This window comes from Oryctolagus cuniculus, chromosome 10, assembly GCF_051225735.1.
Source record: "Oryctolagus cuniculus isolate XC-2025 breed Fujian yellow rabbit chromosome 10, ASM5122573v1, whole genome shotgun sequence".
NCBI classification, from domain to species: domain Eukaryota; kingdom Metazoa; phylum Chordata; class Mammalia; order Lagomorpha; family Leporidae; genus Oryctolagus; species Oryctolagus cuniculus.
The window spans coordinates 91,842,870-91,860,787 of record NC_142876.1 but is presented as its reverse complement, the minus strand read 5'-3'; the positions used below and the strand labels follow the sequence as shown (position 1 = coordinate 91,860,787).

Below are 17,918 nucleotides of genomic sequence, written 5' to 3'. Positions count from 1 at the left end.
CCTAAATAGGCTTATGTTTTCATTGTATTTTTCCACAAACTTTTTGAAGTTCCCAGATACTCTTCACTGGGTCTCTGCTTGGAGTCATTTTATTCAACTGAGAGTCTATGAGGGATGCAAGGCCCTAAATATTGACACACCATATTTTTTCTCTTATTTGTTTATTTTTTTAACTTTTATTTAATGAATATAAATTTCCAAAGTACGATTTATGGATGACAATGGCTTCCCCCCCATACCGTCCCTCCCACCCACAACCCTCCCCTTTCCCACTCCCTCTCCCCTTCCATTCACATCAAGATTCATTTTCGATTATCTTAATATACAGAAGATCAGCTTAGTATACATTAAGTAAGGATTTCAACAGTTTGCTCCCACACAGAAACATAAAGTGAAAAATAATAGATGATTTTTTTTAAATGATGATGAAATCAGATCAGACCTATTGTCATGTTTAATCCCAGTGAGAGTCAAGTTGGGAGTTGATGATTTCTTTTTTTTTTTTTTTTTTTTTTTACAGAGGATCAGTTTAGTATGCATTAAGTAAAGATTTCAACAGTTTGCACCCCCATAGAAACACAAAGTGAAATATATTGTTTGAGTACTCGTTATAGCATTAAATCTCAATGCACAGCACATTAAGGACAGAGATCCTACATGAGGAGTAAGTGCACAGTGACTCCTGTTGTTGACTTTACAAATTGACACTCCTGTCTATGGCATCAGTAGTCTCCCTATGCTCCAGTCATGAGTTTCCAAGGCTATGGAAGCCCTCTGAGTTCTCCGACTCTTATCTTGTTTAGACAAGGTCATAGTCAAAGTGGAGGTTCTCTCCTCCCTTCAGAGAAAGGTACCTCCTTCTTTGAAGACCTGTTCTTTCCACTGGGATCTCACTCACAGAGATCTTTTGCCAGAGTGTCTTGGCTTTCCATGCCTGAAATACTCTCATGGGCTTTTCAGCCAGATCCGAATGCCTTTAGGGCTGATTCTGAGGCCAGAGTGCTATTTAGGACATCTGCCATTCTATGAGTCTGCTGAGTATCTCACTTCCCATGTTGGATCACTCTCCCCTTTATTTATTCCATCGGTTAGTGTTAGCAGGTACTAGACTTGTTTATGTGCTCCCTTTGACTCTTAGTCCTTTCATTATGATCAATTGTGAACTGAAATTGATCACTTGGACTAGTGAGATGGCATTGGTACATGCCACCTTGATGGGATTGAATTGGAATCCCTTGGTATGTTTCTAACTCTACCATTTGGGGCAAGTCAGCTTGAGCATGTCCCAAATTATACATCTCTTCCCTCTCTTATTCCCACTCTTATGTTTAACAGGGATCACATTTCAGTTAATTTTCAACACTTAAGAATAACTGTGTATTAATTACAGAATTAAACCAGTCATATTAAGTAGAACAGACAAAAAAAAAAACTACTAAGAGGGATAATGTATTAAGTTGTTCATTAACAGTCAGGGCTATGCTGATCCAGTCACCGTTTCCCATAGTGTCCATTTCACTTCAACAGGTTTCCTTTTTGGTGTTCAGTCAGTTGTCACTGATCAGGGAGAACATATGGTATTTGTCCCTTTGGGACTGGCTTATTTCACTCAGCATGATGTGTTCCAGATTCCTCCATTTTGTTGCAAATGACTGGATTTCGTTGTTTCTTACTGCAGTATAGTATTCTAAAGAGTACATATCCCATAATTTCTTTATCCAGTCTACTGTTGATGGGCATTTAGGTTGGTTCCAGGTCTTGGCTATTGTGAATTGAGCTGCAATAAACATTAGGGTGCAGAGTGCTTTTTTGTTTGCCAATTTAAATTCCTTTGGGTAAATTCCAAGGAGTGGGATGGCTGGGTCGAACGGTAGGGTTATCTTCAGGTTTCTGAGGAATCTCCAGACTGACTTCCATAGTGGCTTGTCCAGTTTGCATTCCCACCAACAGTGGGTTAGTGTCCCTTTTTCCCCACATCCTCGCCAGCATCTGTTGTTGGTAGATTTCTGCATGTGAGCCATTCTCACCGGGGTGAGGTGAAACCTCATTGTGGTTTTGATTTGCATTTCCCTGATTGCTAATGACCTTGAACATTTTTTCATGTTTCTGTTTGCCATTTGGATTTCCTCTTTTGAAAAATGTCTATTGAGGTCCTTGGCCCATCTCTTAAGTGGGTTGTTGGTTTTGTTTTTGTGGAGTTTCTTGATCTCTTTGTAGATTCTGGTTATTAACCCTTTATCTGTTGTATAGTTTGCAAATATTTTTTCCCATTCTGTCGGTTGTCTCTTCACTCTCCTGACTGTTTCTTTTGCAGTACAGAAACTTCTCAATTTGATGCAATCCCAATAGTTGATTTTGGCTTTGACTGCCTGTGCCTCCCGGGTCTTTTCCAGAAATTCTTTGCCTGTGCCAATATCTTGAAGGGTTTCTCCAATGTTCTCTAGTAACTTGATGGTGTCAGGTCGTAGATTTAGGTCTTTAATCCATGTTGAGTGGATTTTTGTATAAGGTGTAAGGTAGGGGTCTTGCTTCATGATTCTGCACGTGGAAATTGTGTACAGCCTTTGTATACACAGACAATGCCATGGCTGAGGAAGAACTTCTAAGATCAATCCCATTCACAATAGCTACAAAAACAATCAAATACCTTGGAATAAACTTAACCAAGGACGTTAAAGATCTCTACGATGAAAATTACAAAACCTTAAAGAAAGAAATAGAAGAGGATACCAAGAAATGGAAAAATCTGCCATGCTCATGGATTGGAAGAATCAATATCATCAAAATGTCCATTGTCCCAAAAGCAATTTATAGATTCAATGGAATACCAATCAAGATACCGAAGACCTTCTTCTCAGATCTGGAAAAAATGGTGCTGAAATTTATATGGAGGCACAAGAGACCTCGAATAGCTAAAGCAATCTTGTACAACAAAAACAAAGCTGGAGGCATCACAATACCAGATTTCAGGACATACTACAGGGCAGTTGTCATCAAAACAGCATGGTACTGGTACAGAAACAGATGGATAGACCAATGGAACAGAATTGAAACACCAGAAATCAACCCAAACATCTACAGCCAACTTATATTTGATCAAGGATCTAAAACTAATTCCTGGAGCAAGGACAGTTTATTCAATAAATGGTGTTGGGAAAATTGGATTTGCACGTGCAGAATCATGAAGCAAGACCCCTACCTTACACCTTACACAAAAATCTTATTTGTTTATTGTAAATTGCCCAGTTCTTCCCCTAGCTTACCTTCCTAGCAACATATTGCTATAGTCAGCCATTGGCAGCAGACACACACTAATCCTCTGTTCAGTGTGGTAGGCTTGTGGTATCCAGAAACAGGTGTACAACCACTGCAGCATGACTGTAGATCACCAGGCATCTTCCAGGATGAGTTCCTTGCTGTCTGCTGCCCAACAGCTGGCATCCTATGTAGTTCCATAGCCTTTGTTAGAACAGCAAACTTGGGTCATAGTAATATTTTAAGCAAGAACAGGGACAAATTCCAAATTAAACACCAAAAGACAAACAGAATGCTATGATGATGAAGATCTGTTAAATTGATCCCGCGACCCTCATAGTAAGTAGCAACCCCTACTTTGAAAACGATGGCTGAATGTCCAGGTATCTTTAAAAGTGGCTCTTCCTGACACAGGAGAAGTAAGTGCAGTAGGCTTTCCTCTCCAGCAGGTGCTTTTTGTGTGTTTGTGTTCGGTTTTCCCTTATGCAGACTGTATGGTATATGAGTAGTCATAGATAGTGTCTACACTGGATGTAGGGTGTCACAGGAAGGTGGCTTCCTACATTTCCTTTACCTTGTTTTCTCCTCAGCCCAGCCTTGTTTTCTCCCTTTGGCTAAGAAGCAGTAACTTCTATTCTCCAAGATGGAATGTTGGTATTTGTAGATTTTGTCAACACCCTGTTATAAATTTCACTCAGTTTGCCTTCAGGAAAGTCATCATCTTTAAGCCTTTCTGTGTGTGTGTGTATGTTTGCTTGCTTGATTTTCAAAGAATAGCTTTTTTTTAAGATTTTTATTTGATAGGTAGAGTCACAGACAGTGAGAGGGAGAGACAGAAAGGTCTTCCTTCTGCTGGTTCACTCCTCCGATGGCCGCAATGGCTGGAGCTGCGCCATTCCAAAACCAGGAGCCAGGAGTTTCTTCCTGGTCTCCCATGCAGGTGCTGGGCCCCAAGCACTTGGGCCATCCTCCACTGCTTTCCCAGGCCATAGCAGAGAGCTGGATTGGAAGAGGGGCAGCCGGGCCTAGAACTGGCACCCATATGGGATGCCGGTGCTGTAGGCAGAGGATTAACCTGTGCCACGGAGCTGGCCCCAATAATTTTTAAAATTTATTGGAAAAGCAGGAGGACAGAGTGGCAGGGGCAGCAATAGAGAGGTCTTTCATCCACTAGTTCACTCCCTAAATGGTTGCAACTATTGAGGCTGGGCCAGGCTGAAGCCAGGATTCGAGGGTTAGCAAGGGTTCAAGTACTTGGACATCATCTGCTTTCTTAGGCAGATCAGTAGGGAGCAGGACTGGAAGTGGAGCAGCTGGTACTGGAATCCATGTTCTACTATGGAATGCCAAGATTGCCAGCAGTGTGGCTTACCCCCTTGTGCCAGAATGCTGGTCTCTTTTTCGCTTTGTGTTTTTTGGGGGAAAGATTTTGTGGGCACATAAGATAATGTAGAAGGTGGCAGGAGAGAACCTCACTCCAGTAATTCATTTCTTTCCGGTAGTTGACCTGGCTTCCTTGCTCAGAGTAGAGAGAAAATTGCAGAAAGAACCCACACAGAATTGTTTCAGTTCACCTTCTTGCTCTTATGTTCTGATCAAAAGCAGAGAATATCTGCAAATTATTTGAATGTGAAAAATCTTCCTGCTAAAGACAAAATAGAATGTGGGTGAGAGAAAACCACCAGGGGTGAAGAAGCACCAAAAAAGTTTTGAAAACTTGAGATACAGCTTGCTGCAGTTCCTGACGATACACTCTTTGAAGACAATGAAAATTTCATATAATTCCCTTTGACTACACAATGCTGTATAGCTACTGCAGCCCTGCGTGGAAACTGCTCAGCACTTAACAGTTGTTGGGAACATTTCTCTGAGTTCTTTGTGACCCCCTGCTTTTAATGTGTATTTTCTTTTACCTTAATTCTTTATTTTTTTTTATCATCTTCTTTGTGTTACTCCTTTCTTTTAATTGCCTCCCATTTCAGCTCTTTCTGGTGGCCCCAAGATGATCCCCAGGGCTGCTGACTGCTGTATTGCTGTGTTTTGTCCTTTTTGTAGCTTTTTTAATACTTGCGTTTCTGTATCTCAAAATCCATACAGCCTGTGATAAATAATAGAATGAGAAATAAACCATAGTCCAAGATCTTCCTCTGTGTTTCCTTGTGAAAAACAGGTTTGTAATTACACAGTACTCATTGGATTTCTTTTTTAAAAAATATGTATTTATTTGAAAGGCAAAGTGACACACACATACACACACACATAGAGGGAGAAAGAGAAACAGAGAGACACACACAGAGAGAGATATCTTCTGTTTGCTGGATCACTCACCACATAGCCGCAACAGCTTAGGCTGTGTCAGGCCAAGGTCAAGAGCCAAGAACTCAGTCAGGGGTCTCCCATGTTTATGACAAGACCCAACTTCTGGAGCTGTCATTTGCTGCTTCCAAGCCCATTAGCACAGAACTGGATTGGAAGCAACACAGCTGAGATTTGAACCAGCATTCCCCAAATGGCCACAACAGCTGAAGCTGAGCCAGACTAAAGCCAGGAGCTTCTTCCTTCCCAACATGGGTCTGGGGGCCCAAGCACTTGGGCCATCTTCCACTGCTTTCCCAGGCACATTAGCAGGGAACTGGGTTGGAAGTGGAGCAGCCAAGACTGAAACCAATGCCCCTTTGGGATGCTGGTGTTGCAGGTGGCAGCTTAACCCACTACACCAAAGCACCAGCCCCATTTTTAGTGTTTGAAATAACATTTTAAATTTATAATAAAGTAAAAAGGCTTAATACTTCACTAAATAAAAAGTTTAACAAACCACAAAAAGACTGTAATTTAGTGACAAACATCTTGTTTGATTCCAAATTTTGGCTATTGTGAACAGTGCTACTATAGACAATGGTGCTGATATGTCTTTGATACAACATGTTCATGTCTTTGGGGTATACACCCAGTAGCATGATTGCTGGATCTTACGACAAGTCTATTTCTAAGTTTTTTTTATATATATAAGAACTTTCCACACTGTTTTCCACAGTGGCTGCACCAATTTACATTGCCCCCAACAATGTGTAAGTGTTGCCCTTTTTCCCCATTCTAACCAGGATTTGTTACTCTCTCTGTTGTAGATGTTAGCTGATCTGACAGAGTGAGGTAGTATCTCACTGTAGTTTTGATTTGCATTTTGATGATGGCTGGTGAGGCACATCTTTTCATATATTTGTTTGCTATTTGTATTTCTTTTGAGAACTATCTATGGAAGTCCTTTGTTCATTTCTTAACTGGATTGGTTTCTTGTTTTCTTTTGAGTTTTTTACTTTTCATTATGCATTTGAAAGAGAGAATGAGACTCCTACAACCACTGGTTTAACCCCTAAATGACTGCAACTGCCAGGACTGGCCAGATTGAATCTAGGAGTCCAGAGCTCCATCCCTGTCTCCCACATGGGTGGTAGAGTCCCACACACAGTCCCACATACTTGGACCATCTTCTGCTATTTTCCCAGGTACATTAGCAGGCAGCTGGATAAAAAGTGGAGCAGCCAGGACTCAAACTGGCATTTATGAAATGGGATGCTTGCATCAAAATTAATGACTTAACCTGTACAGTGAAGACTGTATGGACTGATTATGAGATGCTACTGAATGGGGAAAAGGCTGAGTAACAGAAAGGAAAACTTGATGTAGCATGGTGTGACTTCCAGGCCCTTGAAAGATTTGAGAGAGGAGTAAGGGAGAAGTTGGAATTTCTAGGATGTTTACTGTCCGAAGAACACAGGGTGTTCCTAAACTTTTTTTTTAATAAAGAATTTATTTATTTGAGAGGCAGAGAGAGGAGAGGCAGAGAGAGTCTTCCATCCTCCAGTTTACTCCCCAATTGGCCACAATGGCCAGAGCTACACTGATCCGAAGCCAGGAGCCAGGAGCTTGCTCCCAGTCTCCTACGTGGTGGTGCAGGGAACCAAGCATTTGGCCATCTTCTACTGCTTTCCCAGACCATAACAGAGAGCTGGATTGGAAGCAGAACAGGTGGGACTCGAACTGGCACCCATATGGAATGCTGGCACTGTAGGCGGTGGCCTTACCCTCTATGCCGCAGCACCAGCCCCACTCATAAACTTTTTTTTTAATTTAATAAATATGAATTTACAAAGTGCAACTTTTGCATTGTTGTGCCTCCCCCCACAACCTCCCTCCCTCCCACAGCCCTCCCATCTCCCACTCCCTCTCCCACTCCCTCTTCCATCCCACTCTTCATCAAGTTTCATTTTCAATTATCTTTATATACAGAAGATCAACTTAGTATATACTAAGCAAATATTTCAACAGACTGTACCCACACATCTGCACAAGATATAGAGTACTGTTTGACTAGTAGTTTTATCGTTAACTCTCATAGTACAACACATTAAGGACAGAGATCCTTCATGGGGAGCATGTGCACAGTGACTCCCGTTGTTGATTTAACAATTGACACTCTTATTTATGACTTCAGTAATCACCTGAGGTTCTTGTCATGAGCTGTCCAGGCTATGGAAGCCCCTTGAGTTCATCAACTCTGAACTTGTTTAGTCAAGGCCATATCGCAGTGGAGGTTCCTTCCTCCCTTCAGAGAAAGATGCCTCCTTCTTTGATGGCCCGTTCTTTCTGCTGGGGTCTTGTTCACTGAGATCTTTCATTCAGGTTGTTTTTGCCACAGTGTCTTGGCTTTCCATGCCTGTGAGACTCTCATGGGCCTTTTAGCCAGACCCGAATGCCCCAAAGGTTGATTCTGAGGCCGGAGTGCTGTTTGGGGTGTTTGCCCTTCTATGAGTCTGCTGTGTGTCCTGCTTCCCCCACAGGATCATTCTCTCCCTTTTAATTCTATCCTTCATTATTTGCAGACCCTGGTCTTATTTGTGAAATCTCTTTGACACTTACCCTATATTTTTGATTGGTTATGTACTTATCACTTTAACAAGTGAGATGGCATTGGTACCTGCCTCCTTGATAAGATTGAGTTGGAATCCCCTGGCACATTTCTAGCTGTACCATTGGAGGTAAGTCGGAGCAAGCATGTGCCGACCTTTATATCTCTTCCCTCTCCTATTCCCACTCTTAAATTTAACAGATGTCGCTCCCCCTCTTCGTGGAGGAACGACACTAAACCCTGCCTAGGCTTCATATCCGAGTCACGGCACCATTATGTCGCTCCCCGTCTTCGTGGAGGAACGACACAGGACCCTGCGCTGTTCTTTTGTCTGCTTGGCCCTCCCCGGGTTTGCTGCTGGTTCTTCCCGGGTTGGCTACCGTCCCTTCCACCTCCGTGGAAGGGCGGTTCCCCCTGCCACATTCCCCACTTCCGCGGGGGAGCGGCACACCACCGGCTGGCTCTCTCGGGGGCTGCACAGGTGTTCCTTCAGATGTTCCTCTTAGATGTTCCCGGTGCATGTTGTCTCTCTCCTCCTATATAGTCCTCTCCACCAGTCCGTGCTCTGCTACCCACATGCCGAGCGCGCCGCTCTCCTCCAATCAGGAGCGGCTCTTGCAGCTTGTCAAGTTGGTGAGAGGCAGCTGGGTAGAAGCTGTACGCTCCTCTCCCAGCGCCACATTGTGGGAGAGCAGATGCATAGAATAAGTCTTAATTCCAGTAACAGTATAGTCCGAGTTGCTCCCCACAAACAGAGATCACTTTTCTGTTAATTTTAAATGCCTAAGAATAATTGTGTATTAATTACAGAGTTGAACCAGTGGTATTAAGTAGAACAAAAAGAACAACAACAACAAAAATACTAAAAGGAATAAAATAGTAAGTTGTTCCTCAACAGTCAAGACAAGGGCTGATCATGTCATTGTTTCTCATAGTGTCCATTTCACTTCAATGGGTTTCCTTTTAAGTGCTCGGTTAGTTGTCATCGATCAGGGAGAACATATGATATTTGTCCCTTTTGGACTGGCTTATTTCACTCAGCATGATATTTTCCAGATCCCTTCATTTTGCTGCAAATGACCGGATTTCACTGGTTTTTTTGCTGCTATATAGTGTTCCATAGAGTTCATATCCCATAATTTCTTTATCCAGTCATCTGTTGATGGGCATTTAGGTTGATTCCATGTCTTAGCTATTGTAAATTGAGCTGCAACAAACATTGGTGTGCAAACAGCTCTTTTTTTCCCCCCATTTAATTACATTTGGGTAAATTCCAAGGAGTGGGATGGCTGGGTTGAATGGTAGGGTTATATTCAGGTTTCTGAGGACTCTCCAAACTGTCTTCAATAGTGGCTTTACCAGTTTGCATTCCCACCAACAGTGGATTAGTGTCCCTTTTTCCCCACACCCCCGCCAGCATCTGTTGTTGGTAGATTTTTGTATGTGAGCCATTCTAACCAGGGTGAGGTGAAACCTCATTGTGGTTTTGATTTGCATTTCCCTGATGGCTATGGATCCTGAGCATTTTTTCATGTTTCTGTTTGCCATTTGAATTTCCTCTTTTGTCAAATGTCTGTTAAGGTCCTTGGCCCATCTTTTTATTGGGTTGTTTGTTTTGTTGCTGTGAAGTTTATAGATCATTTTATAGATTCTAGTTGTTAATCCTTTGTCAGTTGTGTAGTTTGTGAATAACGTCTCCCATTCTGTTGGTTGCCTCTTCACTTTCCTGACTGTTTCTTTTGCTGTAAAGAAACTTTTCAATTTCAGGTAATCCCATTTGTTCATTTTATGTTTGATTACTTGTGCCTCTAGGGTCTTCTCCAGGAATTCTTTGCCTGTTCCAATGTCTTGAAAGAGTTTCCCCTATGCTCTCAACTAGTTTCATGGTGTCGTGGCATAGCTCTAGTTCTTTGATTCATGTTGAGTGGATTTTTGTATAAGGTGTAAGGTAGGGGACTTGCTTCATACTTCGACATGTGGACATCCAGTTTTCCCAGCACCATTTGTTGAAGAGGCTGCCCTTGTTCCATGGGTTGGTTTTAGGTCCTTTGTCGAATATGAGATGATTATAGATGTTTGGATTGATCTCCGGTGTTTATTCTGTTCCATTGGTCTTTCCATCTGTTTTTGTACCAGTACCAGGCTGTTTTGATTATAACTGCCCTGTAGTATGTCTTGAAGTTTGGAATTGTGATGCCTCCAGCTTTGTTTTTATTGTAAAGGATTGCTTAAGCTATTCTCAGTATCCTGTTTCTCCATATGAATTTCAGCATCATTTTTTCTAGGTCTTTGAAGAATGACTTTGGTATGTTGATTGGTATTGCATTGAACTTGTAAATTGCTTTTGGGAGAATGGACATGTTGATGATATTGATTCTTCCAATCCATGAGCATGGCAGATTTTTCCATTTTTTTGTGTCATCTTCTATTTCTTTCTTTAGTGTTTTGTAATTTCCATCATAGAGGTCTTTGACATCCTTGGTTAAATTTATTCCAAGGTACTTTATTGTTTTTGTGGCTATTGTGAATGGAATTGATCTTAGAAGTTCTTCCTCAGCCATGGCATTGTCTATGTATACAAAGGCTGTTGATTTCTGAGTGTTGACTTTGTATCCTGCTACTTTGTCAAACTCTTCTATGAGTTTCAACAGTCTCTTATAGGAATTTATTGGATCCCCTATATATAGGATCATGTCATCTGCAAATAGGGATAGTTTAACTTCCTCCTTTCCCATTTTTATCCCTTTAATTTCTTCTTGCCTGGTGGCTCTGGCCAGCACTTCTAGGACCATATTGAATAGCAATGGTGAGAGGGGGCATCCCTGTCTGGTGCCAGTTTTCAATGGAAATGCCTCCAACTTTTCCCCATTCAATATGATGCTGGCCATTGGTTTAGTATAAATTGCCTTAATTGTGTTGAGGAATGTTCCTTCTAACCCCAATTTGCTTAGGGTTTTCATCATGAAAGGGTGTTGTATTTTGTCAAATGCTTTCTCTGCATCTATTGAGATAATCATATGATTTTTGTTTCTCAATTTTTTAATGTGATGTATTACATTGATTGACTTTCAAATACTGAACCATCCCTGCATACCAGGTGAATCCTACTTGGTCCGGGTGGGTGATCTATGATCTTTCTGTTGTGCAGTTAGATTTGGTTTGCCAGAATTTTGTTGAGTATTTTTGCATCTATGTTCATTAGGGAGATAGGTCTGTAGTTTTCTTTCTTTATTGTGTCTTTTCCGGGCTTAGGAATTAATGTGATATTGGCTTCGTAGAAAGAATTTTGGAGGATTCCCTCCCTTTCAATTGTTTTGAATAATTTGAGAAGAACTGGGGTTAGTTGTTCTTTAAATGTCTGGTAGAATTCAGCAGTGAAACCATCTGGTCCTGGGCTCTTTTTCGGTAGTGCGTTTATTACTGATGCAATTTCTTTCATGGTTATGTGTCGCTCCCCCTCTTCGTGGAGGAACGACACCAAGCCCTGCCTAGGCTTCATATCCGAGTCACGGCACCATTATGTCGCTCCCCCTCTTCATGGAGGAACGACACAGGACCCTGCGCTGTTCTTTCATCTGCTCGGCCCTCCCCGGGTTTGCTGCTGGTTCTTCCCGGGTTGGCTACTATCTCTTCCACCTCCGTGGAAGGGCAGTTCCCCCTGGCCACATTCCCCACTTCCGCAGGGGAGCGGCACACCGCCGGCCGGCTCTCTCGGGGGGCTGCACAGGTGTTCCCTTAGATGTTCCCCTTAGATGTTCCTGGTGCATGCCGTCTCTCTCCTCCTTTATAGTCCTCCTCCGCCAATCCCAACTTGGCTGCCCACACGCCGAGCACGCCGCTCTCCTCCAATCAGGAGCAGCTCCTGCAGCTTGTCAAGTTGGTGAGAGGCAGCTGGGTAGAAGCTGTTTACTTCTCTCCCAGCGCCATATTGTGGGAGAGCAGATGCATAGAATAAGTCTTAATTCCAGTAACTTAGTCTAGTCCGGATTGCTCCCCACAGTTATGGGTGTGTTTAGGTTTTCTATATCTTCATGGCTCAATTTAGAAAGGTTGTGTGTGTCTGGGAATCTAACCATTTCTTCCAGGTTCCCCAATTTGTTAGCACACATCTCTTTGTAGTGATTTCTGATGATTCTTTTAATTTCTGTTGTGTCTGTTGATACATTTCCATTACTATCTTTGATTTTATGGATTTGGGTCTTCTCTTTCCTTTTTTTGGTTAGTTGGGCCAATGGTGTGTCTATTTTGTTTATTTTTTTGAATAACCAGCTCTTGGTTTTGTTGATCTTTTGTATTTTTTTGTTTCAATTCTGTTTATTTCTTCTCTAATCTTCAGTATTTTTCCTTCTGCTGGGTTTGGACTTGATTTGCTGCTGTTTTTCTAAATCCTTGAGGTACGTGGAGAGGTCATTTGTTTGGTTCCTTTCCAGTTTCTTTATATAGGCACCAATAGCTATAAACTTTCCTCTTAGCACTGCTTTTGTTGTATCCCACACGTTTAGATAGGTTGTGTTATCATTTTCATTTGTTTCTAGAAATCTTTGGATTTCTCTATTGACTTCTTCGATGACCCACTGTTCATTCAGGATCATGTTGTCCATTCTCCATGTGTTTACATATGGTGTAGAATTTCTTGGGTTGTTCATTTCAAGTTTCACTGCACTATAGTTTGAGAAGATGCATGGTATAGTTTCAATCTTTTTTGAATTTGTTGAGGCTCCCTTTATGGCCTAGCATATGGTCAATCCTAGAGTATGTTCCATGTACTGAGGAGAAATATGTGAACTCTGTGGCTGTGGGATGGAAGGTTCTGAAGATATATACTAGGTCTATTTGGTATTTAGTGTCAGTTAGCTCTGTTGTTTCCTTGTTGATTTTCTGTCTGGTTGATCTGTCCATTAGTGAGAGTGGGGTGTTGAAGTCCCCTGCTACTATTGTATTTGAATTTATATCTCCCTTTAAGTCTTTTATGAATTCTTTCAAGTAGCTAGGCACCCTGTAATTAGGTGCGTATACATTTATAATAGTAATGTCTTCCTGTTGGATAGATTCTTTAATCATTATATAGTGCCCTTCTTTGTCTCTTTTAATAGTTTTTATTTTAAAGTCTATTTTGTCTGATATTAGGGTGGCCACACCAGCTCTTTTTCGATTTCTGTTAGCTTGGAATATCTTTTTCCATCCTTTCACTTTCAGTCTGTGTGCATGTTTGCTGATATGGTGTGTTTCCTGAAGGCAGCATATAGATAGATTCTCTTTTTTGATCCAATCAGCTAGTCTGTGCCTCTTGGTAGTAGAGTTAAGGCCATTCACATTTAGTGTGACACTGTCTTTTCCCAGATATGTTTCCTGAAATGAGCTGTTTATGTATTTTGAAATTTGTAATTTATTCTACATTCGCTTTTTGTGTAGTGAAGTTCTTGTTTTTGTATTTCTGTGTGCAGCATGTCTTTGAGCCAGTGTTGTAGGGTTGGATGTGAGGATACAAATTCTTTCAGTTTCTGTTTGTCATGGAAGATCTTTATTTCCCCTTCATTCATAAATGATAGCTTTGCAGGGTGTAGTATTCTAGGTTGGCATTGTCTGTCTTTTAAAACTTGAAATATATCATGCCATTGTCTCCTTGCCTGTAGTGTTTGCAATGAGAAGTCTGGGGTGAGTCTGATTAACTTACCCCTGAATGTGATTTGTCGTTTCTCTCTGGAACATTTTAGGATTGTTCTTTGTGTGTCACTGAGCTGAGTGTTGCCACAATGTGTCTCGGTGAATTTCTCTTCTGGTCTAACCTGTTGGGGCTTCTGGCTATTTTTTGAATTTGTTTGTTATTATCCATTTGCCTTTGTTTGAAGTTTTCTGATATTATTTCATTGAAAACACCTTCCAATCCATTCTTTGCACACCCTCAGGGACTCCTATTATCTGAACATTGCAACACTTGATTGAATCTTGTAGGTCTCCGACCATATTTTTTAATTTTCTAATTTTTTTCTTCCTGTGTTTGAACTGACTGTATTATTTCTGGAAGTTTGTCTTCGAATTCTGATATTCACTCTTCTATTTCATCTGTTCAATTTCTGAGGGATTCCACGATGTTTTTTATATGGTCAATTGAGTTTTTCATTTCCAGTATTTCATTCTGGCTTCTCTTTAGGATCTCTAATCCTTGGGCTTGCTTTTTATTCAGATCTTGAAACTGTTGCTCTTTATTTCTAAGTAATCTGATTATTAATTTTCTGAATTCTTTTTCTGGCATGGTTTCAAATTCTTCTTCAGCCTCTATTATGGATGGTTTAGCCTGCTCCATTGGCGAGTTCATAGGTTCTTCTATATTCTTATTCTGGATTTTTCCTTTGTTCTTTGGCATTTCTTTTTGGCTTTATTTTCAGGTTGATTACCCTCTGCTGTGGGTCTGTACCAATAACCAGTGTAAGCAGGCAGCTCTACCTTCTAGAGTTTATTTATTTATTTGTTTTTTATTTATTTATTTTGGTAACTTGAGTGGGCTGGTGTCAGGGCTTTGAGGTGCCAAGCTCCACCCCTTGGGGCCAAATTCCCTGTTCCTTTGTTCACCCTAAGGTGCCTGGGCCTCGTTGATCAACCGCCCCACCTCACTGCGCCCCCTGCACGAGGAGTGAGGAGTAGCTCCAAACCACCTTTGGACTCCGCCCTGAAGTTTCCTCCTTCAGAGTGTGAAAGCAGAGGCCATTCTCCTTTACACCTGAATGTAAACAAACAAGATGGCTGCTTTCCACCTGCTGAAGCTCTGATTGGGGGGGAGGGCAGAGACATCAAAGGATCCTTGCATGTTCAATCCCTCAGTTTGTCCCCCTGGATCACACCCTCTTCCTGCGGGTGCTATTCACTTTGTTTTGATTTTGATTTCCTTCCCCACACTCAGTCGTACATGTCTCACCTGTCTGTCCCAGGGTGGGTTGGGGGGGCAGCGGCGCCTGCAGTGGCGGATGCGGGCGGCTGCCATGGTGGTGGCGGTTGCCTTGTCTCACCTCCTTTTCCAGCACTGGTGAGTAGACTCGTCAGCTGGGGTCATGCGCTGTGGGTGCCCGTTTCCCCTTCACAGGTCCACTGTATCCCACTCATTCCAGAAGTTTACTCTGCAGTTTTTTTCCCTAACTTTTCCCTGAAACTTCAGAATCTCCACTTTTATTGAACTATCTTTTCCCAGACTATCAATGTGCTCCCTCCCTATTCCGTCATCTTCTCACCCCCCTGCCCATACTCTTTAACATTCTGAGCAAAGCTAAGCAGCTCATAAAATGAATGGATGACTTTTGACTAAAGTGGTCACTTAAGAACAGTGAAAGAACAGAGGTGAATTCTCACTGAGAATCATTCTTCCCCTTCCCCATTGCCCTCTTCCCTGCTCAGTTCTGTAAGCTCTGCCTGTTCTTTGGACTAAACCTTTGTCCTCACATTGCAGTGGAAGTGTCCCAGTACAAGTTCCCTTTGACATTATCTGTCAACAACACTACAGTAGACAGTGCATTCCCTGAGTCACTGTCAGTCTTTCTGCTGATAATCCCTGTTCATGGGGATGGTATTCTCTTTTTGGTCAGGAGAGCTCATCAGTTTAGGAAAGATAAGGCAGGATAAGGACTATACTCAAAACTCCATTCAGAATAACATATATTATCCCAAACTCCTAGTGGGTTGACCTGACAGTGGTATTTGATAATTGCTGTCTTGCAGAAGGACAGAAAAACTTTGTTTCCTGAGGGAAATAGAGGAAGAACACTGGCCGATAAGCAGGGGCGGACAAGATATGAAGTTTCCAGATAAAATTCAAGATGCCCACCCAGTCACATTTGAGCTTCACATGAACAAATATTGTTTAGTGTAAGTTGCTCTTGAATATGTCGAAATTTCAACTTCGGGTAAATATACAAATTTAGGAGACTCAAATAGCCCAGAAAAGTTTGAATTTCCAATAAGTGCTTTTTAAAGGAAAAAGTCTCATGTAATATTTGGCCAAGGGGATCAGTTTAGGTGGGAAGAGGAAAGCCCTGTGACTGACAGGCCTTCAATATTAAATGAAATTTGGGGAGGATTTCCAGTGGATTCAGAGGAAATGGCGAGAAATAGCGTGTTGACATGACATGAAGAAACAAGACAGAAGCACAATTATCACAGCCACTACAGATGGAAGGGTTGAAAGAAAAAAGTCATTATTTTAATATATAAATGTCTTTGGTTGTATTTAACTCTGAATTTTGATGTGATTTTCTTCCAGTACATTCAGCGTGAGAATCTTAATTAAAGTCAAGTAAATCCCACTAATTACCCTACAATTTCTTTCTTGGAAGCACTGCCCAGGAAGAAAAATATTCTTAGCCACATTCATCTCATTTGCCTTCTCCACGACTCCTAAAATCTTTTCTGCTTATTTGAAAATTACCAAAAATGTCCACCGTATCTAGCACCAGAACTGCACAAGTATTTAATCATTTAATATGGTTCTGTCCTTGACTTCGCACAGGGAAGTCTGAGCATTTTGAATAGAAATACAGAGTTGCTCTCAGATTTGACTTATTCCTAATTCATGCCTTTCTTCTCGGGTCTTGTTCATTGCCAGCTTTTTCTTCATTACCAGTGTGAACCTTCCTGGAGCACGTGAGGCTCCAGGAGCTTTTTTTTAACTCAGGTGAAAGAGTCAAGTTCCTCGATGGCATGGAACAGCAGCCCTGATGGTTCCCTACCCACACCTTCGGTGGGACAGGATCAGTCTAGCATAGAAAAGCAGGCACAGATAAATGGCTAAACAGTATAGTACAGTGATGGCATACATCTCTGAAATGAGAGTCCTGAGAATCAATAAGAATTGAAATTGAAAAAGGAAGAATTGTAGCTGTCAAAATGCACCATGTCCGCAGGATTTTTAAGTCCACTTTGGCTTCGCCAACACCCTGGAGAATCATCTGTTAAGAGCAGTTGTCTTTTAGGGTGACCTTTGTGATGTCTCTTTGAAAAACATTGCATTTCAGCCCAGGGATTTGAGTCTTCTCCCAAATTGTAATTGAGCTTATACATCACGCCCAAGCCCTGTGTGGGGGGACATTCCCTGCGTGAGGAAGGGATGCCCAAGCAGGAATTAAATGTTGCTGTCCGGAGATTCAGGTGGGAGTGAGGTCTGGACATAAGCCAGCATGGGCTGGAAAGTCTTAATTTTCTGGCCCAGTTTCACAATTTATTCCATCATTTTCTGAGATTGGAAATCCTGTAACTCAAGGAAGCTAACATCACAAAAGTAATAGTCATCATTTATTGAGTACGAGAGGTCTTTAAAAAGATTGTGAAAAATGTGTATTATGAGAAAAAAAAAACTCTGCATGGATTTCAGAAAAAAAAATTTGTGTCAGAATAAACCTAATTTTAATTCCCTTTTCTAGAAACTTTAAAAAATTCCCTGCTAGCTCTATATGCCTATGCAAAGCGCTTAATGTGTACCTATACATGCAAGATGGCGGAATAGTGAGGGCGCGCACCGATAGTCCGGGAAAATTTAGTTTAATAAAAGGGGAGTTACGGTAGCCGCAGAAAATAGAACCAAAAAATTGCAGGGGAAACCCTTCTGGATGGAGCAGGCGTGAATTGGAGGACCTACTGGGAGAACAAGGTCGCCCACCGCGCGGAAGCCAAGTTGCGGGACCCAGCCGCAGAAGCCCCAGGGTCTACGCGACAGTGCTCCAAGGGGAGTGCATGCCACACAGAAAACAGCGGGGAGACTTGGGACGCTCAGAGT

General features: G+C 41.8%; 1 protein-coding gene across 38 annotated transcripts in view; it reads left to right on the top strand.

Moving 5' to 3' along the window:
• Window positions 1-17,918, top strand: part of LOC149124337 (uncharacterized) — a 605,541-nt gene that overhangs the window by 273,194 nt on the left and 314,429 nt on the right. For 19 of the 38 annotated variants that reach the window (XR_016214255.1, XR_016214256.1, XM_089305504.1 and 16 more), the window contains one exon: window positions 15,869-16,015. The exons of the other annotated variants lie outside the window; for them this stretch is intronic. Coding sequence is in view for 17 of the 19 variants with exons in the window: in XM_089305504.1 (XP_089161630.1) it covers window positions 15,869-16,015 (147 nt within the window). In the remaining 2 variants the exon portion in view is untranslated. The remainder of the gene's footprint in view (window positions 1-15,868; window positions 16,016-17,918) is intronic. 38 annotated transcript variants of the gene reach the window in all.